At 32.2% G+C, this 23667-nt stretch overlaps 1 protein-coding gene and 1 pseudogene across 2 annotated transcripts in view; one reads left to right on the top strand and one right to left on the bottom strand.

The window, feature by feature from the left end:
* RAB11FIP3 (RAB11 family interacting protein 3) overlaps positions 1–23667 on the bottom strand; it is a 164926-nt gene that overhangs the window by 35892 nt on the left and 105367 nt on the right. Inside the window, exons 4-7 of one of the 2 annotated variants that reach the window (XM_051968944.1) lie at positions 20846–21057; positions 12177–12350; positions 6957–7091; positions 2387–2422 (exon numbers count right to left, since the gene is read on the bottom strand). In XM_051968944.1, the coding sequence (XP_051824904.1) occupies positions 2387–2422; positions 6957–7091; positions 12177–12350; positions 20846–21057 (557 nt within the window). The remainder of the gene's footprint in view (positions 1–2386; positions 2423–6956; positions 7092–12176; positions 12351–20845; positions 21058–23667) is intronic. The other variant, XM_051968953.1, reaches the window with a different exon arrangement.
* LOC127542984 (peptidyl-prolyl cis-trans isomerase A-like) lies at positions 18149–19300 on the top strand (annotated as a pseudogene).

Genomic DNA, 23667 nt, shown 5'->3' with positions numbered 1-23667 from the left:
ATTCAAGTTTCTAGAAGCTTAATGGTAGAAGCCCCTAATCAAGCAAAGGAGGAAAATGTTAGCAGGATGAAGGAAGAAACACCTTATCCTCACTCTCTTCCCTCTCTCTTGACCAGGTAGCAGCTTATGAATTTTGGAGTTAGAATATTTTCCCCAGGCATTCTAGCAGTACCTTGGGACTGCTAGACAACAATAACAGACTGGACTCAAAAAAGAAAGACATAGGCTTTTTAATGGTGATCCCAGAAATGTTACTTTATATCTAAAGGAACATTTTGAGGATACCAGAAAAAGAACTTGTAGAATCTGAATTAAGTTAACCATTTATCCTTTGTCATAAGTTCTGTATATACTAGTGAGAAAGTTTGTCATAGACTTGGGGAAAGGGGGGAAATTTTGTACCAAGAGTTCATTCTATAAGACTTAAAACACCCTTTTCTACAAAAAATTAAATATGACTGACCAATATTAAGTAGTAATCAGTGGGGGAAAGCATACTGTTTAGAGATTGTATACTATTGTAAAAGGAAAATAATTCCCCAATCCCATGGGCAACCTCTAGATTCTGAGGAGACAGACAGCAGCTGAGCAATGAAAACTAAGCTACCAGTATGAGATTAGGACAGAACCAATCTTAAATTGAAATTTTTTTCTTTAGGAGTTACTTGGATAAAGTTGTTTATCAAGTTTACAATCATTTGCTGGAGGATTTTTTTTTTTAATCCAATTTATATTCTGGTCCCTAGGAATCAGAGAGGACAAAGGAAAAAGAACTTTAAATTTATAATTCTTTTAGTAACAATTACATCAAACAATTTTTCTTTTTTAAAAGTTAATATTCTTGAAAATAAAAAATATACCTCTGATCTTTGATATATGCAATGAGAACTTTTGTTCTTTTATTCACTAAAGGAATATTTTATTTATTCTTCATCTACAACTGGGAGGCAGTGTAGTACAGTGGACTGAATTCCACCTTCATCATGTATTCTGAATTAGTTTCCCCATAAATAAATCAATCTATGGATCATCTAGGCCCTGGTTATTTTTCTTTCCGACTAATCATATTTTTATTGATTCATTAACATCTTTTTCACAAGAGGTAGAGAACAAAACTTAAATAACTATTACTTCATTTCAATTTTACTATTTGTAGACATTTCAGGTGAAAAGGAGTCACTAGTAGGTAGTAATAGGGAAAAAGAGAAGATTGAAGATATGGAAAAATAAAGTTTTCAGATAGTCTTCAAATGTCAGTTCATTCTATTATTCATTATTGTCTTATACCCACAAAAGTTTCCTATTTACTTCAAAAGTTGTTCTTAAAATTTAATTTTTTAATTTAATTTAATTTAATTTAAAAATTTAAAAGTTTGAAAAAAATTTAATTCTTTTTGATGTTATTCCATTAACTGATTTAAATGAAACACATAGTGTGAATAATCATCTCTAAACTGAGTAACTGACTTAGGAATGCTCAAGGAATGTTAACATCCAAATGAAATTATTCTCAACATGAAAATCTATGATTATTTGTTTCTATGTTAGTATAACTACTCTAAATTCCAAGAAATTTCTCTGGAGAGATTATTAGAAAGGTGATGCCTAATTTAAAAAATCCTAATGATATTAATTTTAAAATTAAAATGATATATAGTCTCAATAGTACAATGATAAGAGTTCTAAAATTAAAAAAAAAAATCAGTTGCCCCTGCTGTATGTTATGATAAGGGGAGTCTATGTAGATCTTATTGTTCATTATGAAGTAAAATTAAATCAAACATGATAGACCACGGCAGATAGTCAAAGGAAAGAAACACCATTAAGCCACATTCTAAACTGTCAAAGAATTTTTACTGAGGTTTTCTACAGCACCCAAGAAGTTAACTTGAGGTAGGACAGATATAATCCTTGTAGCACTGAAGAAAGTAGTCCTGGAGTGGCAAATGATCCTGAGATTAATATAAACCAAGAATGGAATGATATGTTATTCTATCATCAAGATTTCAGTCCTTTTTTTCTATATAGTTCTTGGTACAAAGGTAGCAAACCTAAAATTTCAAATCTTTAGATTGCTGTGTTGAATTCTAAGAAAACTGAGAGTAAATATTATTGTTACCATTTTACTTGAGAAAATATTTTACAAGTTTTCTATAAATGAGTATGCACATATAACTAAAGGTGAATTCAAATTCAATATTTAGAAATATCTTTCAAAGTTTTTCCAAATTAAACTAAAAATGAAAAAATTAAAAAATTTTAAATCCTTTTCAGTTTCCTGGTGGTCAGGGGTGAGAAATGAAATTTTTTTAAATAAAGAGACATGCATTTTAAGTAACAATGAGGAAAAACTTTTCTTTGAAAATGAAATAAAGTATTTGCTTACCTTGCTACCTTCTTACTTGAGAGTCGTTTATTTGGACTGTGCAATGAACAAAAACAACAGGAAAACAGAGTCAGGAAAACTGACAGAGAAAAGCAAAAGGAAACAGGAAATTCAGACTAAAGAGATATAAGGTTAGGGGCACATCCTTAGCAAATGATGAAAACACAAGCATGCCTACTCAGCTTGCTTTTCAATGACTGTATCCATGCAAAGTCCTATGCGAGGCCCCCTCTTACATATAAGCGTAAAAAACCCTTTTTAATAAATCCCCCTGAGATTTCTGCAGTTATCACAAGCATTAATGGCTGGGTTACTTTAGTTCTTTTAACAGATCTTTATCCAAAATAGCAATAACAAGACCAAGTTAGGACAAATAAGGCTACTGGCTGTACTAATTCACCTGATAGAATACTCAAAAAATACTTAGCTTAAAGGAAAGTCTTCCAAATATTCTGGCTGTGAGAAACCAGATAATCAGAATGGATAACAACACAGAGTATTAAAAATAAAAAGGTGAACCATGATTGGAATGTTATGTTTCAAATAATTTATCAATATGAAAGAATTTATTTTAGTCTAACTTAACTACTGGTTTTTCACAGTAAGTTGGCATAATTTTATGGTGGTTTTCTAATTGCTAATCATTTTTGCTATTTAGAATATAGAAAACATACCAACATAATTTTGCATTTAAAACAGCTAATTATCAACTAAAGACCATTACCCACTCTACTCAAACCAAATGACTTTATGTGTCAAAGAGGGTTTTCTTTCTCATCTTAACATGAAAGAAGCTATCAACATTTTAAAACTTACCTTTCCCACATGGCTGGTGTTTCTTCCATTCTAAACTCTTCTTTTGCCATTTAACTATAATATTCTTCTAAATATCTTAATAACTAACAACACTTATTATAAGTCTAATAATTTATTGATAGTTTCTAATTCTGATATTGTGAAAAGTTTGTGATCTCTAACAACTAGAAAGATGAAAATAATGATTATTGATATTAAGAAGTTGGCACTTATGAAATTCATTTACATGAACAAAAAGACCTACACACAATCCCATATCATTTTTTGCGTTATGATATAATATTGATATTTATTTAATAAATTATTGGTACTTATTTAATAATCAATAATTATTTAAGATACAACCTATATAAAGATCAAGGCACAAATTAATTTAGGGAACTTACTTTTATGTCATCTTTAAAAACTTATATGCCAATTTTTCTACCAGCCTGCCTTTCCACCTTTCTTCTGACTAGCAGCTATCCCTAAATATAACATCAAAAATACAAATGTAATTTACTAATCATTACACTTCAATAAATTGGTTGCCATCCCATTAAAAGTTTTTTAATATTTAAAGCTGCTATTCCAAGTATATTATCACTTTTAAAATTGAGTGCAAATATTTCTGCAAAGTATCAATAAGATGAATAGAATTTATAGTTATTTTTTGAGTTTACATCCAGTGTTAGAATAGAGCTTAAATATTCTACAACAGAATTAAGACTAAATTATGCTTCTTTACAAAATTCATTGAAAAGGAATTCTGGCCTAGAACAATCATTTAAGCATCTATTCTACATGCAATGCTATTAACTTAAGTATTGAGGAGAAGGTTATTTTTTAAGGATCCTTTCCTTCTTGGAAATTATAATACAACATTGTTAAAAATGTCTTTAATCTTGACTATGTATTTGCTAGCAAAATGCATTATTTCTAATATTTTATTTTGAATAGATCATTAACCTATTCTCATGAATTAAAAAGATGTGGTTGAAAAGAATTCGAATGCAAGTTAAGTAAAATTAATTTGTAAACAAAATTATATTAAATTAACTCAATTTACTTCTTATAAAGCTATGTCTTATTGCCCAGTTCTGTTCTTCTCAGAGTTTGGCAAAGCTATTTGTAAATGATTGAGTATTACATACTTGTAAACAAATGCTAAAATGGTGTTCATAACTACCTTCCAAGCTAAGACTCTAATTTAATTTTATTCCAATTGTAGTGGAGAAAAATTATCAAAAAACTTTAAGTTTTGAATAGAATAGCAAGGATTTCAACTTCAAATTCTTAAGAATGCTGCTTTTACTTTCAAAGGCAACTGACATACCTAGATTAGAAATGACTAAATAGTATCCAACATTGTGATCTACATGCAATAGGAACATATTTGATGACTAAAACAGATAGTTAATTTTGTACTTAAATCAACGGTTCCAGCTTCTATTTTCTTGATTCTCTGGGTGAATTTCTATCTTTTTGCTAAATCAGTTCATCACAGTCATGGCATGATTAACTAGGTCACTTTATGAGGGGTAGCACGGCACAGTGGACTTCAGGTTTGGAGGATCTGATTTCAATTCCTGTCTCTGATACTCACTAGTTATGGGACTCTAGGAAAATCAATTAATCTCCTTATCTAGAAAATGGAAGTAATAGCAATACTTAAAAACAATGCAGTTGTTGTGAGAGTCAAATGAAATAAAATATGTAAAGCATTCTGTCAACCACTAAGTTTTATAAAAATGTAATATTATTTTATGAACATTTAAGTAAGGTTCATGTTCTTTTCTACCATCTATTTCTTTAATAGGTACTTGTGCCCAGTAGATCATATTCCTATTCTTCATGCCTCAGGTTTCCACAAATTTCAAATCCTGTTGTCCATGCATATATCTACTACTCCTATAGCCCAAATAAGCCAGCAGAATCACTAAGGATTTTTTGATGAAATGTCAAACTCATAGAACTGTTGAAACTGGAAAAAAAGCATCTAATCTCAGACTCTCATTTTATAGGCATTCCCCAAATAATGTTCATCAATACTATTAGAATGTTATAGATACCTTCCACTACTACTTTCCTAATCTTTGATGCTGTATCTTTATGACAATCTGTCAGAACTGTGCCTGGAAACCAAATATCATGATTCCCCATCCTTTGCACATGATTCCTCATCCAATGCTCATCTCATTATGTAATCCATTATCTCTATTCTCCATTGGCCTGGCCTGTTTCTCTCCCCACAAAAGATTTACTCTTTCTATAGATGATTAATAAAAATATTCACATGAACTTAAATATCCATACTATTACTACCCCCTATTATCCTGCTATAGTTTTTTCAACCCATTAAAAAAAAAAAAAAACCTTTCATGACTCTTCCTGCATAAATCATAGTATCAGAGTTAAGACTTTAACTTTAAAAAAATCCTTAGATGCTATAGGTAAAGGCCAAGAGCTATAAGTAATTAGAAGAAATTTACAGGTAGACTAGGAGTCAAACAGAGTTCTAGCACTAACTTTAATTATATCAATTCATTTGCAACTAAAGATCAACAAATGACTCCATCTTCATCTAACAAAGAACAACCACAAAAAAAGTATGTAGTAAGACAGAAATTGGGAGTGCTTTTCAAAAAAAAAAAAGAAAAGAAAAGAAAAGAAAAAAATATATATGTATGTATTTAAGAAAACATTTTGAATGACTGCTAATATTTTTATACTCAGCAAGAATTCATCTTTATTTCAGGCTCAGTATACATGAATTGACTCTGCCTGATTTCAGCACTATTAGCAGAAATGTTCTTGCACACAAAAATCTAAACCTAAAATATTGACCACAAACAAGTTTTTTTGAAGTTGTAAGGTGCCTATAAAAGGAAAAGGTCTAAAGAAATCTAACTTGGAGATATTAAAAACCAGGAAAGTTCTGATTTGAACTAGACTCAGGGATCAGAAATGAAAGAAGAAAACAGATCATTTGTAAATGAAAGGGGAAAGTTGAATCTGGTACCACTGATTTGCTGTTGAAACTCAGACTTTTTCTTTTTAAACATAAAGGTTAGAAAACAAAGCTGAATTTTTATGGTAACTGACTAAAGCCAAAGGCAATTTTAGTAAAATCTATTCAAAAAAAGATCGAATTTTGAGAACAGATATATTTTGCATGAGTACATTCCCTAGAATTTTTGCTAATAATAATAATGACTAGTGTTTATATAGTGCCTCAAGGTTTGCAAAGCAGTTAAATAAATTTATAATTATGTTGTATGTTAACTAGCTAGTTATTTAAATGAATCCTATATAAAAAATAATGTGAAAAATGAAACAACTCAAATAAATGAAATAACTCCTTAATTTACCTTCTTTGCAAGTCCAGTTTTGCCTGTATTGGATTTACCTCAGAATAACCATCCAATAACAATTGTTATCCCCAATAACTGTTTGGGGACATCATGCAAAGTATAATGAAGAAACAAAGAATTCACTGGACACAGAACCAACAACATGCAAAGGTGCTACTCAGGGGTAAAGGGAAGATTCTCATCACCCATTATACTTTTCTCTTTAAATGGAAATTCAGAAATTCAAGTGTCATAAACAAGAAATCAGTGTTATAGTGAGGTCATAGAAGCTGACATTTTGATCTCAATTTAAACAAACTAAGATGAGAAAATGCCAAGTCAGGTGTAAACAACAGACAATGAGCATATATCCCTTTCTCCTTATGGAAACTAAATACCATGCCACTCACTGAACCAATTACCTATTCATTTCAAGATCATTCAGGCGAGCAGAAAGATCCTCAAGGCGGTTGATTTGTTTGTGGCACTGGCTACAGTAAAATTCAAACGCCTCATCAGTGAGAATGCTGTGCAGTTTCGCAGCAAGTGGGTTGGTACTAGAGAAATCAGAAGTATCAGTTTAGGAGAAGAGTTTGGACTAGTACAGTTTTAGAATTGTGGCTTTCACAAGTTTGTGTCTGAAGATTATCAATGGAGCAAGTATATGAAAACGTTGGTTTTTAATAAAAAGCACAGCAAATGTTCATTTTTCCTAGTTGGGTTTACATTTAACTACATTTTTTTTCTTAAGCAACTACTTTTTGGGAGGAAAGAGACAACATTAGTATAAGAATACGGTATGTAAAATAGTTTAATAAACAACAAAGGAATTTATAAAAAATATCTAATTTTTATAAGTTGTTTAAAATAAAACATTCTGCAGTTCTCCAATGTTATTTTTTAAAAGATATAGAAAGAAATAAAAAGGTAGACACTATAACCCACTTCAGTTTTGCAGTCTGGTGTCCTTAATAGACCTAGTAATTCCTGATAGCATATACTGCATAAAAACGTATGGTAATATGTGCAGCTTCAAGATGAAGAAAATACCCTGGAGAATGACATATTGATAAACATTTATTAAGCACTGGACTATGTGCCAGTCTCTGTGCTAAGTGCTGGGGATACAAAAAGAGGCAAAACACAGTTTTCAAAGAGCTTACAATTTAATGGGAAAACAGACGTGTGTAGGTGTGTGTGTACACACACGCACAAAACACACATGTATTACATAATACATGTAAATTCATATATGGGTATGTGTGTATATATGCACATATATGCCTATACACTTACACATGTCTACCCACACTTTCATACTTTAAAAGATCCATCATTTGCCAGTGTCCTCATTCTCTCCACCGATACATATGATCTGCAGTGCCTTTAGTAGACTTAGCAGACTATCTTCATACACTGTCGTGGCCAAAGTTTCTGAAAAGGCTCTAAACTTAGTTGCCCAGTCCTTGAATAAGAGGTACAAACAGGCTTTCAGCTGGTGATCTTGGTTTGTACTCTGTCAGGAAGGACTGAGAACCCAGTTACCTCCATGTCATGATGAGTCATCAGTATAGAATTTTGATAATATGTAACATAAGGGGCACACACATAAAACAGCAGCAGACACTTATAAAGGACTTTTAAGAAAGCACTTTAGAGACATTAATTCATTTTTCCTCACAAGAACCCTGTGAAGTAATAAGTAGAATGTAAGATCATCCATAAAGAGCCCATAGGGACCTTAGAAGACCACTGAATTTGACCCCACCCTTCAATTTACAGATGAGGAAACTGAAGCCCAAGGGTGCTAAGTGACTTGGCCAAGCTCATAAAAATAATGTCAACAGTGGGACTTGACTGTAGAATATCATTCCCTTTTAATAGATGAGAAAACTGAAACAAGGAAGTTAAATGACTTAGGCAAGGTCTCATAGCTAGTAAGTGGCTGGGCCAGGAGAGCTGCCATATAAACACATACATATGCATGCAAAGGGATCTGTCTTAAGTATGGGATAGAAGGAGGTAACAATGTATAGACAGCTGGCCTTGAAGGAACCAAGGGCTACATTCCAATCCTGTGTGTGACACACACTTTATTGGGGGATAATGGCCAAGTCATTTCTCTATCCAGTGACAACTTTGCCTACTGGTCTGCCCCACAACAATTAACCTAAAAAGGAGGCTCATCACTACATGACTGGCCACAGTAATTAATGAAAACTGTTTGCTAAAGCACTGAAGGTTTTCAGTCTGCATCAAGCTCGCATCAAGGAAATGGATCTTTTGAAGAAATCAAATAATACTTTACAACTAAGTTTTTAATTAAATTTTTTCCAATCAATGAAAATCTACTTTCTCCTTCCCATATTAAGAAAGAAAGAAAAATAAACCCTTTGTCACAGACATGTAAAGTCAAGCAAAACAAATTCCTGATATTGACCATTTCTAAAAAAAAGTGTCTAAATTTGTATTCTGAGTTTATTACTTCTCTGTCAGGAAGAAAGTTTAGTCATAGAGGTGGCCTGTTTAATCATAAATTCCCTGAAATCAACTTTACAACTATTTCAATAGCTATTGTATAAATCATTAATATTAAAGGCCTACAAAGAATAGTTTTATCAATTAAATTATGTTATATTGTTAAAAATCAGAATGTTTTATTTCTGTGAATCATATGTTAATTGCCCATGGTTTAATTTTAATTGAACTTTCAATTTTATGGAGCATTTTGGAAAGTGAGGACTATAATGGAGCTTTTCTGGGTTACCTTCAAACACAATACCTTTTGGAAGCCACGAGTTTAATATAAATGATGGTTAATATTGAAATATAGTTTGACAAGAGAAGTTATACCTAAATAGAAAAAAAAAGAAAAAATCACATAAGAAGATAAGAGGTAGAGTGAACAAATAGAAATAGGCTATCAAAGTAGTAGCATATTTTACAGCATATACTTGATCTCAGTCACATAAGCTAAATGAAATTCTATAAATTGTTTTATACTCATAAAATATAAATGTGACAGAAAAGAATAATTTCTCCAAAAGGAAATGCATTGTGGCAACACTATAACAGGAATATGATTTCAGGAGTAAAAAGTGAAAATATTTTTTCAAGCAAGATCTCTAAACCACTACATACAACACAACCCAGGAAAAAATAAGATAAAACTTATCTTTATATAGATATAGGTATTTCTAAACTAGAATTTACATTTCTAGTTAGTACTTCCAAAAAAAGTTAATTACAACTTCCACAATAAAAGCAATTTTTTTATCTGGACTAATTTTACAATTTAGATTCTTAACTTGGTTTCATTTTAGAATCATTATATATATCAGCTTGAGTGATGAAAATACTCATTATATTCATTGGGAGTGTGGTCATAAGAGATCCCCATTTTATCACAGATGATATTTTCCATGAAAAGCAATATATATATTTGAAGAAAAATGGTAGGTATTTCTTATCAGAAGAGGACAGAAAGTGGACTCTCAAGTTCTTATATACCTCTGGTACCGTGCAAGCCAAAAGTCTAATAAAATTATATATTAGAGCTAATTTTTCTTTCCTTCTCTCAGGATACTGACATCCTTCTTATTTCCAAATATTTCCTTACAATTTCTTTTCCTGGCACTTATGAGCTAACAAGGCCAAGTGAGAAAAGCTTCAATTTTCTTATAAATAATATCATAAATGGAAATAATTAGCATTTGCCCAAATAGGAAAAAAATGCATAAAAATGTCAAGAATAACAAGAGGAAAAACTTAGACCCTTAGATACGAATTCTTCAATTTATGAATTCTGAGAACTCGAGAGTTTTGCAATGAACTCTATAGAAAACACTATATAGTAAATGATAGAGAAGCAAAACCTAAAACATTTTTTCTATTTATGACCTGAAGTAACAGTCCATTTCATTACATTGTCCTACGTTTATTTTTGTTTAAAATGATCCTAACTTGATATAGCCATTTAAAAATACTTAATACTTTTTAGAACACATTTAATCTTATTCTTAGTTAAAATATATAAACAATGGAGGGGAAATGTCATAGTAGTTTGTTGTGTAGTCTTTAGGTTTAAATTTCTTAATGAAGCCTGGTACTCTCAAACCACAAAACTTTGAATAAAAGCTTTAATACTGAGAGAAATGCAATAAAGCAATTTTCAAGTTCGTCCCACTTCTAACAAGTAGGAGGAGCTTCCTAACTCCTCACAGTACTAAGTCCTCCTTGCTCTGCCAATGACTTGTTTTGTGCAAATCACTTAACTCTTGGTGACACAACTCTCGGAGCAACAAGTGAGATACAAGGACTGAACTTAAAAGCCTAAATAAAGTGTTTTTTAAAAGGTGAGTAAACTATCTATTTGCTAAGTAGAGTTCCATGAGATTAATACCAACTTTGTGAACAGTGAGCTGGAGTGTTTTTGTATATTTTTTCCTAGTCCTACAAATTTTTGGTAGAAACACAATTTTCTATCAGACCACAATTAACAATAATACTAATAATTCTAACCTTGCTCTTCCAGAATCCATTTCAAGAGAGCATAAATATAGAAATGGATTACTAGGTAAGGGGATGTTCCCCAAAAGTGAGGGAAAAAACAAAAAGTTATCAATAAAAATTAAATAAATTTAAAAATACCAAATAAGTTTCATGAAAAGCAAACAGAAAATGATTCAAAGCACTGTATATCTTTCAGGTATTAAATATGGTTCATTTTAGGGTCTGGAAATAATGAAATCTGCCATGCCAAATAGCATTTGTAGAAAAATCTTAGGCAGTAATGATTCAAAATCTGACCGTAAAATTTTTAATTTAAGGCACAAAGTGCTATTATTACCAAAAACACAAAAGGAACAGAGAATTGTAAAGGGAAAACTGGTTTTTATGGACATGATATTATCTATGATCATAACAATTAAGTCAGATATAATTTAACTGCATTTTCTTCAACTAGAAAGTTAACAAGGTTTACTATAAATTGTAAGAGCTGAGTACATATGATAATTACTTTAAACATGATATGTTAGAACTTATTTGGCAAAAAAAGGTGATTTTTAGCTACATATCTTTAAATCTGTCTTTAAAGACAGCTGTGTACATATTATAAAATATATGTGCATATATATGATATGCAAATATTACCTAAGAACTATGAATCATAAACTTCTGAAGGGTCATTCTTGGAATACTATAAATATCAGAAATAAAGCTCATGGTCAGAAATAGTAACAGAAAATTGGAATGAAGAGTCTATACAATATTACAAAATCCAAAGAAACTTATGAAATCCTTAGACAAAAACGGCTCTTTAGCATATAGTTACATAACAAGATTCAAGATTAGAAATTTATAAATAAATGATTTCATAGCAGTAAAAAAGCCATATTATTATATTTAAGCCTTAAATTTTTGTATCAATTTGTAGATATAACTAGTTAAGTGACCCTTCTTTCATCTTTCATTCAGAGAAGTCACTATGATTCCAAAAAATCTGTGAAATTATTCCACATTTAGATATCTTCTCCCCTCTCCCCCTCTTACAAACCAAAAAGGCAAAGGCATCCCTGATGATTAAAGACAACAAAATCAAGGAAATTCAAAAGCAAAAACACCACTGTATATGTTTTTACCTGGGAGAAAGAAAGGAACTGCTAAAGCTGACTTCTCCATTACACAAGTTATCAGAAAATAATTCCGCCTCATTCCCTTCTCCATAATCTTCAAAATGCTCCTCCCCACTAATCACTGTAACGATGGAGTGGTTGTTCAGGTCGGAGCTCAAGGATAGGTCATGTGGGCGGGATCTAAAAGAGCAAAGAGTAAAAAGCAAGGAAGTATTACTGTTCTGACAAAGAGCCTTTTGGAACAAGTTGCTAGAAGAACTTGTACTTCTTAAGACTGAATTTAAGAGATAAGAGAAAATGGCCATTGGTAAGGTCAAGAAACAGATGTGAACTCAGAAAACTCAGGACAAAAAGGAACTTGGTTTTTAAATGCTCATTTAGTGTGCTTTTCATTCATTGCATAATGTTGTCTAATATAATTATTCCTTTAATTTTTTTGTTTTTCCACTTAATATTTTTTTCCAAATTACATGTAAAGATAGTTTTTAACATTCACATTTGTAAGATTTTGAGATCCAAATTTTTTTCTCCTTCTCTCCCTTTCTTCCCTCCTCTCCAAGATAGCAAGGGATCTGATATAGGTTATATATATACAATCATTTTATATATCCATGTTTGTCATGTGTAAAAGAAAATCAAAACCAAAGGGGAAAACCATGGGAAAGAAAAAAAAAGTGAAAATAGCATGTTTCAATCCACATTCAGTCTCCAGAGTTCCTTTCTCTGAATGCAAATGTTTCCATCCTAAATCTATTAGAATTTTTTTAGATCACACTGTACTGCTGAGAAGTTTGTGATAATTAAACATTAAACAATCTTGCTGTTACTGTACATGATGTTCTCCTGATTCTGCTCACTTTACTTAGCATCGGTTCATAAAAGTCTTTCCAGGCTTTTCTAAAATCAGTCTGCTCAACAGGATGATTTAGAACAATATAATTTTTCTAATATACAGAACAATAATATTTCATTACACCGAAATACTATAACTTATACAGCCATTGCCCAATTGATAGGCATCCACTCTATAATTACCCTTTTAATTATCTTTACCAAGTAAAGGTAAGATTGGAATGTCTGAGGATCTGTAAATCCACAGTATCATCATAAAGCAATCATTCTAACAAACAATTTTTAAAAGATCTGACAGAAAACTACAGTGGGTTCAATGCTTGTTCAAGGTAATCAGTGGAAATGACAGGAGGTTACAAATTATGCAGTTGTATTATCCACCATCACTGAACATGACTTAAAATGTTTCCATTACCTTTAAAAATGTACTATTAACAACAAATGAAAAGGTTATGTTCAATTAATTTCTAATACCTTGAAACTTTTGATTGAATAAAGAAATAATGGATCAGAATATAATCATATTTAAAATGTTATAAACAATAAAGTATGGGAGAGGATAAGTATTTGACTATCAAACTCAAGTTCTACACCATTGTGCTGACTTCATTGTTGTAATGCCTCTGAAACCCCGACAGTAAACCAGCTTCATGCCAGGAAATTGCATTGCTTCCATTTGAATGGAAGATTCTGAAGATCACCTTGCAGGATAAGATACCAGACACTGAGGTCCTTCCTCGGACTAAACGGCCAAGCACTCCAACTCTACTGCAGAGAGTACAACTCCATTGGGCTGGCCAAATTGCCAAATATATGCTTGCCACCACTCCCCCCACCCCCCTATCACCTATTTTACAGAGAACTGACACAGGACAAGCACTCACAAAGTGGTCAGAAAAAGTGATACAAGGATACTTTCAAGGTTTCTCTTACTTCAGAATTGATTTTATGACATGGGAGACACTAACATAGCATAGCGTGCCATCATCAGAGAAGGTGCTGTGAGCAAAATAGAACTGAATTAGCCCAAAAGAAATGCAAAATGTGTAAGAGTAGAGAAGCTATTTCAAATGTTCATATGGACTATTTGTATCCAACTTGTGGCAGAGCACTCCAAGGTAATGCTCTGATCAGCCAAAATCAGACACACAGCAATGCAATTCTAACATAGTGAGTGATGTCATTTTGGTCCTTTTTGAGAACAAAGGACAACAACCTATGGATAAATACTATTACATCTGATAAGGTGCTGTCTTCAATGTTAACAAAAGGACAAAGTGCTTCTTTTTAACATCAAAGGTCAGAGAAAAAAACTCCACTTAACCATATTATTTCTTTATCTTAAGATTAAGCATGTATTTTAGAAATATGCTAGTTCTTGGAAAGAATTTTCAAAGCATTCCAGTACAAATGAGAATTTAGTAATACAGTGTGTATCCCAATCTTTTTGAGTGTGAGGACCCCTTTACAAAATTTTCAATTATAAACAGTAACTACTATGAGAAATAATGAAATAACCATGTAAAATAAAGAATAAATTCTTAGATAAAACTCAACATTTGATATGAAAAGCCTAAATGAATTAATATAGTACAAAAGCAAAAAAAAAATAATGCTTTTGATTGGGTCTTCCTTTCCAAGTCAATAAAGTTGTCTACCTTTGAATTTTTATTTCTTTCTTTTACATAATTATCTCCAAAAAATAAAAAATTCAGAGCTGGAAAGGATCTTGGACATTAGAGGCTAGATACTGATATCCCCATCTTAAAGATGAAGAAGCGGATGTTAAAAAAAAAATAGAAATAGGCCCAATCTTCAGGGATCTTACGGTTTATTGTGGTAAAAACAATATGTACACATATAATAGAAAGAAACTACACTTTTTTTTTTGGTCTAGTCTTTTGGATTCATTAGCATAACAAAGTCCTGATGAGGAAATGCCTTCTACAGACATTGATCTATAGCTGTTCTGTAACTTCTTTTAAAGATGTGCCTGACAGCATTTGACTAGCTGCCCAGGTCACAGCCACTGTGAGTGAGACAAGCCTTGATGCCAATTCTGCTTTGAATACAAAATATATACCAATAAATACAAATTTTATGGGTAGAGATCAATGATTTAGTTAGAGATTAACATAGCATATGTTTTTTATAAGGTATAGATTCAAATCTTTTTTTTTTTTTTTTTTAAAGCCATACACACAGCTATGCAGTTTTTCCAGTCACTATTATGGAATAATGATTCTCTTCCTTAGTGCTTTAAAAAATACTAACCTTTTACTTTTAAAACTTAGAAAACTGGAACAAAAAGGAAGTAATATATTTGTCTTAGTTATTAAGAGTATTGATATTTTTATTTATGCAAAAAATTATTGGAGACAAAGCTAATGGATTTGATTATATAAAAATATTCCGACAACAAAAAGCAATTGAAAGAAAGGAAAAATAAAACCTACATGATCATATAATTAAGTGAAAAGAATCTGTTAAAATTGACTGATGAGACTGATAAAAAAAAGAAAAGTTGTAAAGAGGGACTAATACTATCATACTACAAAACACTGCTTATCAGAACTGTGTGGTATGGAGGAGAAAAGAAATAAGTGAAAAAGAATAGAAAATTGCAGAATAACTATTGTTGTATGGTCATTTCAGTCATCTATAAAATGAAGGGACTGGATTGGATGACATCTAAGGTCCTTTCCAGCTTTAAATCAATGACTTTAAATTTGAATTTTGAAATTTACTTTAAAAACAGTCAGAGGCATATGTTATAAGATTGTTCGAGTCAAATGAAACCAGAATTTAAATTTTATTTTTAGATTCTCATTTGTCTTTCTTAAAGATTTTGTGAATTTTTTTTATTATAGCTTTTTATTTACAAGATATATGTATGTACTGACACTTGCAAAACCTTTTGTTCTAATTTTTCCCCTCCTTTTCCCCATCCTCTCCCCCAGATGGCAAGTTGACCAATACATGTTAAATACAATATATGTATACATGTTCATACAGTTATTTTGCTGTACAAAAAGAATCAGACTTTGAAATAGTGTACAATTAACCTGTGAAGGAAATAAAAAATGCAGGCAGGCAAAAATAGAGGGATCAGGAATTTTATATAGTGGTTCATACTCATTCCCCAGAGTTCTTTCACTGGATATAGCTGATTCTATTCATTATTGAACAAATGGAACTGATTTGGTTCATCTCATTGTTGAAGAGGGCCACATGCATCAGAATTGATCATCATATAGTATTGTTGTTGAAGTATACAATGATCTCCTGGTCCTGCTCATTTCACTTAGTATCAATTCATGTAAGTCTCTCCAGGCCTTTCTGAAATCATCCAGCTGGTCATTTCTTACAGAACAATAATATTCCATAATATTCATATACCACAATTTATTCAGCCATTCTCCAATTGAGGGGCATCCATTCAGTTTTCAGTTTCTGGCCATTACAAAGAGGGCTGCCACAAACATTCTTGCACATATAGGTCCCTTTCCCTTCTTTAAGATCTTTTTGGGATATAAGCCCAGTAATAACACCGCTGGATCAAAGGGTATGCATAGTTTGATAACTTTTTGAGCATAGTTCCAATTGCTCTCTAGAATTGCTGGATATATTCACAATTCTACCAACAATGTGTCCCAGTTTTCCCATCTCCCCTCCAATATTCTACTTTATCTTTCCTTGTCATTCTAGCCAATCTGACAGGTGATAGTGGTATCTCAGAGCTGTCTTAATTTGCATTTCTCTGTTTAATAATGACTTGGAGCATCTTTTCATATGGCTTAGAAATAATTTCAATTTCTTAGTCTAAGAATTGTCTGTTCATATCCTTTGACCATTTATCAATTGGAGAATGGCTTGATTTTGTATAAATTAGAGCCAATTCTTTGTATATTTTGGAAATGAGGCCTTTATCAGAACCCTTGACTGTAAAAATGTTTTCCCAGTTTATTGCTTCCCTTCTATTCCTGTCTGAATTAGTTTTGTTTGTACAAAAACTTTTCAATTTGATATAATCAAAATTTTCTATTTTGTGATCAATGATGATCTCTAGTTCTTCTTTGTCATAAAGTGATTATCTTTTTGAAGAAATTTTTCATGACTGTATTTTGGAACTTTTACTATCTTAATAAGATAGTAGGAGGCTGATACCACTTTTCAGGAATAAAGGGGTTTCCTCAGGAATGGATTGGATCAAATGGCTTTTTAAAAATCTCTTCTAACTTTTCATCTTCTGAGTAACTTCCTATTCTGAGATTCTGGGATTCTTCTTTCATTTTCTCTTCAAATGAATTCAATAAACATTTTTCATATAGTGCCTAATGTATGAAAAGAATTTCATTGGTATGTGGGAAAATTTATACTTAGGAAGGACAGGGTCTTTGCCCTCCCAAAGTCTCTAACAAATAATTTGCTTAATTCTATTCCATTATTTAATCCAAAGAGTATTTGAGCTGTAGAATTTTGTTAAAGTGCTTTAAAGATAATAAATTAGAAAATTACAATGCAAAGTTACAATGCAAGAAGACAAAACCTTTACCAGTTTTTTTACCTTGTTGTATTTATTTCTTCTCTCACCCTAAAAAAATATTTCTTCCTGATCACCATTCAACTTAAAATACAGAGTATATCTTTTAAGGTTTAGTTTTCAGAAATACAAGATTTTATGATGATGACTCCAAGAAAAAGAAGAATATTCTCATATATTTTAATGGCTTCCTTATTTAAAACCAGCACTTTCTTGTGGTCTTGCTCAATGGGTAATTACATTCTGAGAACTAATCATTATAAAGCTATATATTTTCAGGAAAGAAAAGCACAACTAATTTTATTTTGTAATCTAAAGACCATTAATTGGTTACATTCTTGTAGAACATTCTTGGGCTGCATGAAGATTGCATAGCTCCCAAGAAGCACCAACTAAGAAGGCCAAGATGGCACTCTAACTTTTACTAAAAAGCAAAAAAAGATTTTCCTTTTCTTTCTTCACCTTTCTTTTTTCTCCAAAGGAATTTCTTTTCCATTAAACTATTATTTTCATCTATGAATTAATAATTTTAAGATTATACTTTAGTGGTTCAAATGATCATAGATTTAAAACATGAAGGGATGCTAGAGATCATCTAGCATGGCTTCCCTCATTTTGTGAACAAGAAAACTAAGGCTTCCAAAAAAAAAAAAAAGAGCCTTGACCAAGATCACAAAGTAGAACAAGAAGAGCTTGGACTTAAAAGGAGGTTCTTTTTAACTGAATTTGGTACTCTTTCCACTGTACCCTACTCTCTACTATAATTCCAAGCTTTGCAGATGTCTTTAGTGGAAGCCCTCAGTTTTGCTCATTCTAGCAGAAATGGACTCTAAATCCATTACCTCTGGTGTCACCCCCATCCTCCAGCTTAGTTATCCATGGCCATGGCCAACCTCACTGTGTTTTTCATCATCACCATCAATAATGAACCTCTGGACTGAGATACTTTTCAGCTAATTGTAGACAGTGTTCCAAATTTCCAAGCTCATAGTAATGGAAAGAAGGGCTACGGTTACAAAGGAGCATGCTTTTTCAAAATCATTCCTGGATTCAAATGTCAAGCTTATGACTTCACATACCATAATAGCATTGTTGGCAAGTTCACCTATGGGAAGAAATTTGTTTGTGAGAACTTCATCCTGGAGCACATAAGACCTGATCGTCTGATCCACTGCAAATACTGTGTCCAAAAGAAATGGCTCATTGTTTTTCCTCTGTACAGTTACAACTAATTGGTTGGTTGGCAAGCCTGTGATTTTTGACCAGGTGAAGCAAGGTAAGAACATCATAGAAGCCATGGAGTACTTCATATCCTGAGTTGGCAAAACCAGCAAAAAGATCACTATTGCTCACTATGGACAATTTTTTGTAAGTTGTTGTTACTGTTGTTGTTGTTTTTTCATTTTGTTTTTTGTCTCAATCACCAAACACTCCTCTGGAGATAGGGAGAGTATCCTTATGTATAATGTTTGGGCTAGCTTTCTGGAGGACCACGGGACCAGCCTTGGTCTTAGTGCAGGAGGCAGGAGAGCCAGCATGAGGCTGGTCAAAGATAGAATGTCTATCTTCCAGTTCTTCTTAGCTCTTATATACCTTACTGTAATTACATCATTATAGTACACTACATATGTGTGAACTAGAGAACCATTACATCACCATGCTAAGTACTAAGTATATGTATACTAAAGAACCATCATCTCATCAATTCCACTGAATAAACATCTTGTTGTAAGTATTCTTGTTTCAAGTATACTTCTCTAAAGTTCAGCGCTCTACACTTATGTCCTTGTAATTATCCTACAATCCTTGTGCTTCCATTTATGGCAATTCTTTTTGGATTACATTAACCTTTTTGCTCCACAAGTCTGGCTACACAGCAAAATTAAGGTTATGATTAAGAAATAAAAAGGAATCTATAAAAAAAGATTTATAATCTGTTCCTTCTACTGATTCAGATCACAACTTCTCCACATCTCAGTATCATGAAATGCTATCTAAAAATAATCATCTCATGACCAATAAGGTTCACTAAATAACAGTAGATAAACTCCTACTGCTAGTCTCCTTTTGACGTTCTCAATTTTATAGGACCTATCAAGAGTTTACAAATCCCTGGCATAGCCATAAGGAACTCTGAAGCACCTATATACTACAGTGCGGCATAAAGCAGGATTTCAATAAAAGGTTTAAGACCCTAGTATTAACCTAATAGTCCCTACAAATCTTCCAATGTGTTACATAAAGATCACATTGTTTATATAAGGTTAGATTCTTGATAGCAAGTTCTAACAGAAAATCAAGATAACTTATACTATAGGCTCTCTATCCATTGATCAACAAATAAGCAATCACTAAACAGCACAAATGTGCCAGACATTAATTAGCTATACCTTACCAGGAGGGTTAGTATTTGCACTATATGGAATGGTAGAATCTAATGCAGGAAGGGGACATCTTAGCATGTCAAAGTTGTAAACCCTTAGCCACTAAGGTACTATTTGGTCCATAGTTTTTCCTTGTACTAACTGCAGCAAATAAATAAAGTCATCTTTTATCTCTAGTCAGCAAACTTCTCTACATCCCCATCTCCAAATAAAAGGTCTTGGACTTTATGACTGTGTCAGAAATGAAGTAAGTTAGCAACTGACATAGAATTGTTAAATCCTTAGAGGGCAGAGATGTTGTTTTATTTCATTTTTGTTTCTTATTGCCTGGCACAGTGCACTGTCTATACAATGCACTTAATATTTGCTGAACTGAAATCTCTCCCTTTCATCATAAGTGTAAGAATACAGCCAAAAGGTGTTTCTCTTTTTGCTTACATTTCTTCTTGACCTCCCAGCAACAAAATTCATGCATAAAACTACCAATTTTTTGGAATCACCAGAGCAAAAAACAGTTCATACTTGGCACAGAGTAGGTGCTTAATATATAGTTGTCTGAATTCCTCTTATGGAGAAATTAAAATTGAAAGAAATCATGGGAATTGGGGTGGAAGGAAAAGTATTACCATTTGTCTCAGATAAATCAATATTTGCAAAAAGCATGAAACCACAAACTAAATTATTTGTATGGACCCACTATCTGTAAGTGAGATCTGTAAGATATGTTACTTCATGGGATTCTTCATATTAATTAGTGACAACTTCCTTGCCAAGTAAATTTAATTGATGAGTCTCCTATTTATTAAATAAGATTTTGCTATTAATACCAAATACTCGATGTACCTGTTTTACTATTTAAAATATTCATAAAATTTGTAGAAATTTTATATACATACTTGTCAGGTGTGAGGAGAAGTGGCCCATTCTCTGGTTCTTCCATGACATCTGGGCACTCTGAGTGACCAGCAGAATCAATAGCACTGTCTGTCTCTACTTCATTGTGCATTTCGTGCTGTACCAGTGTACTGGTATCCTCATCTGTGAAGGTTTCACATTCACTATAAGTGCTCTCTGAACCCATATAAGCACTGTCCGTCACCTCATTTGCCTATTAAAACATATAAACAAAAATTACATAAATCATGCAATTTAATTCCATAAACCTAATTAAAAGGAATAATCTTCCAATATAATATAATTTTTCAAATTCTTTGTTCAAGCATTTAGAAGCTCAATTTTTATATGTTAGAAAATAAGCTTTTATTCTGCCACGACATGTATTTCAAAACAAACTACCACCAATATTTTCTCTATACTTATAATATAGCATTATCAAATATCCAGTGGATCAAATCCATATATCCACAAATCTCATATCAAATTCACAATTTTGTAATTTAAACAGGTAAGTTAACTAACTTTCAAGCTACTTTGACTTTGATTTCTTCCAGGCACTCAATAATTTCCTAATTAGTATTATATTTCTTTATACATCTCTTCAATCCCACCAGAATATAAGTTGTTTGAGATCAATGACTATGTTACTTTTCAATGAATCTGTTTTTGTATTGAAACCAATAAACTATTTAGGAATAATGTGCTTTGAAGGCAAAGTTATTTCAGTGTTGGAAAGTATTATGTCAAAAACAAAATGTAACAATACTTTTTAAAAATATTTTGAATTGTGATGAATTATTTAAAATGACAAAAAATCACTTGCATAAACACAAATTAAGTATACAATCTCTTTTTTGTTCACAACACTTACTCAAATTTTCTTTTTTTTTTTTTTATCATGTATCAAGAAGAAAATATCAAGAAAAAAAATTCTATTGTTTCCTACTTTGTCTTGATTTTTGTCATTTTAGAATTGCATTACATCTTTTTAGGGGCTAAAAGTTTGTAAGCCAAAATATTATTTTAAAACTTTTAAGACTGAATATTCAATAACTTGGAAATTAGTATTTTTCTTGACTGGAAAAAAAAGCAAGCTCCCATTAATCAAGCTAACCTTGTGTCAGTAACTATCTAGTAAGACAGTTCTCATTCTCATTTGTTCTCCATCTTCTCTTCTCATTCCTTTTCCTTTCACACAATTTCATCAGGATTGAGAACTTAAATTAACACTATACAAATTCCCTGGACAAAGCTGGAGAAAATCATGAAAACATGCTGGCTGGATTTATTACAAATTAATTTAGCATATTTTCAACTATATTTTCATCGCAGCATTAGACAATCTTTATACACCTCCCTAAATGATACACAATCCCACTCACCATAGCATATTTTCCAAACCTCTTGATCCTTACTCAAACCTCCTATAAATTTCTCCTTCTGACTCTCCCAGCTGAAAGCTTTGTCTCTTTATTTCATTAAAAAGCAACCATTCTGGGGTGGCTAAGTAGCGCAGTGGATAGAGCACCACCCCTGAAGTCAAGAGAACTTGAGTTCAAATCTGATCCCAGACATTTAACACTTCCTAGTTGTGTGACCCTGGGCAACTCCCTCTTCTTCCTTCCATCTCACATCACTCAGATTTCTCCTTTTACTATCTGATCCTTTGCCCATTTCACATGAAGTAGTAGCCCTTGTGTTTGCCAAGGCAAACTTCATTATACATACAGGAAATTTCATTCTGTTCCATCTTCTCTAGGACATCTGTTAATTCCTACTCTCACTAATCTTCACTATCTTCCTGTCTACTAGTTCCTTCTCTACTACCTATAAATATCACTCTCATCTATCCTCAAAAACCCTTACTTATTTGTCCATCCCCCTTAGGAATTGTCCCATATCTTTCCCTTTTATGATTATGCTTGGAAAAACTATCCACAATAGAAGCTTATATTACCTTTCCTCTCACTCTCTTGATTTTGCAGTCTGATTTCTTTAACCTCTTCACTCAACTGAAATACCTCTTTCCAAAGTCACCAACACTCTCTTAATTGCTAAATCTAATGGTCTTTAAAAAAATCCCCTTACTTCTTGATCTTTCTGTAGCTTCCAACACTGCCAATCAATACTGCCAATCTCTTCTTTCCAGGTTTTTATGATACTAGTCTCCCGGTTCTCCTCCTATCTGCCTGACTGCTCTTTCTTATTCTTTTGTTGATCTTCATCCAAGTCACTGTAATAGTGTCTCCCAAGGCTCTGACCTCTGATCTGATGCTCTTTCTCTAAATATTTTCACACAATATTCTCATCAGTTCTCAAAGACTGAATTATTGGTCTCTATGCAAATGATTTTCAAATCTATTCAGTCCCAATCTCTCTTCTTACCTCCAGCCTTCCATTTTCATCTACGAGACATCTCAGAATGTACATTCCACTAACATCTCAACTGTCTCAAACTGAATTTATTATCTTTCCCCAAAAACTTTTCCTTCTTAACTCCCTTATTACTGTTGAGGGCACAACTATGTTATCTTTTTTTTTAAAATAACTTTTTATTGACAGAACCCATGCCAGGGTAATTTTTTACAGCATTATACCTTGCACTCATTTCTGTTCCGATTTTTCCCCTCCCTCCCTCCATCCCCTCCCCAAGATGGCAAGCCATCCTTTACATGTTAAATAGGTTACAGTATATCCTAGATACAATATATGTGTAAAGAAGCGAACAGTTCTCTTGTTGGGGAGAATTGGATTCAGAAGGTATAAATAACCCGGGAATAAAAACAAAAATGCAAGCAGTTTATATTCATTTCCCAGTATT

The sequence above is a fragment of the Antechinus flavipes genome, chromosome 1, assembly GCF_016432865.1.
Source record: "Antechinus flavipes isolate AdamAnt ecotype Samford, QLD, Australia chromosome 1, AdamAnt_v2, whole genome shotgun sequence".
Classification (NCBI taxonomy): Eukaryota; Metazoa; Chordata; class Mammalia; order Dasyuromorphia; family Dasyuridae; genus Antechinus; species Antechinus flavipes.
The sequence above is the reverse complement of the archived record's forward strand: the minus strand, read 5'-3'. Positions and strand labels throughout refer to the sequence as shown.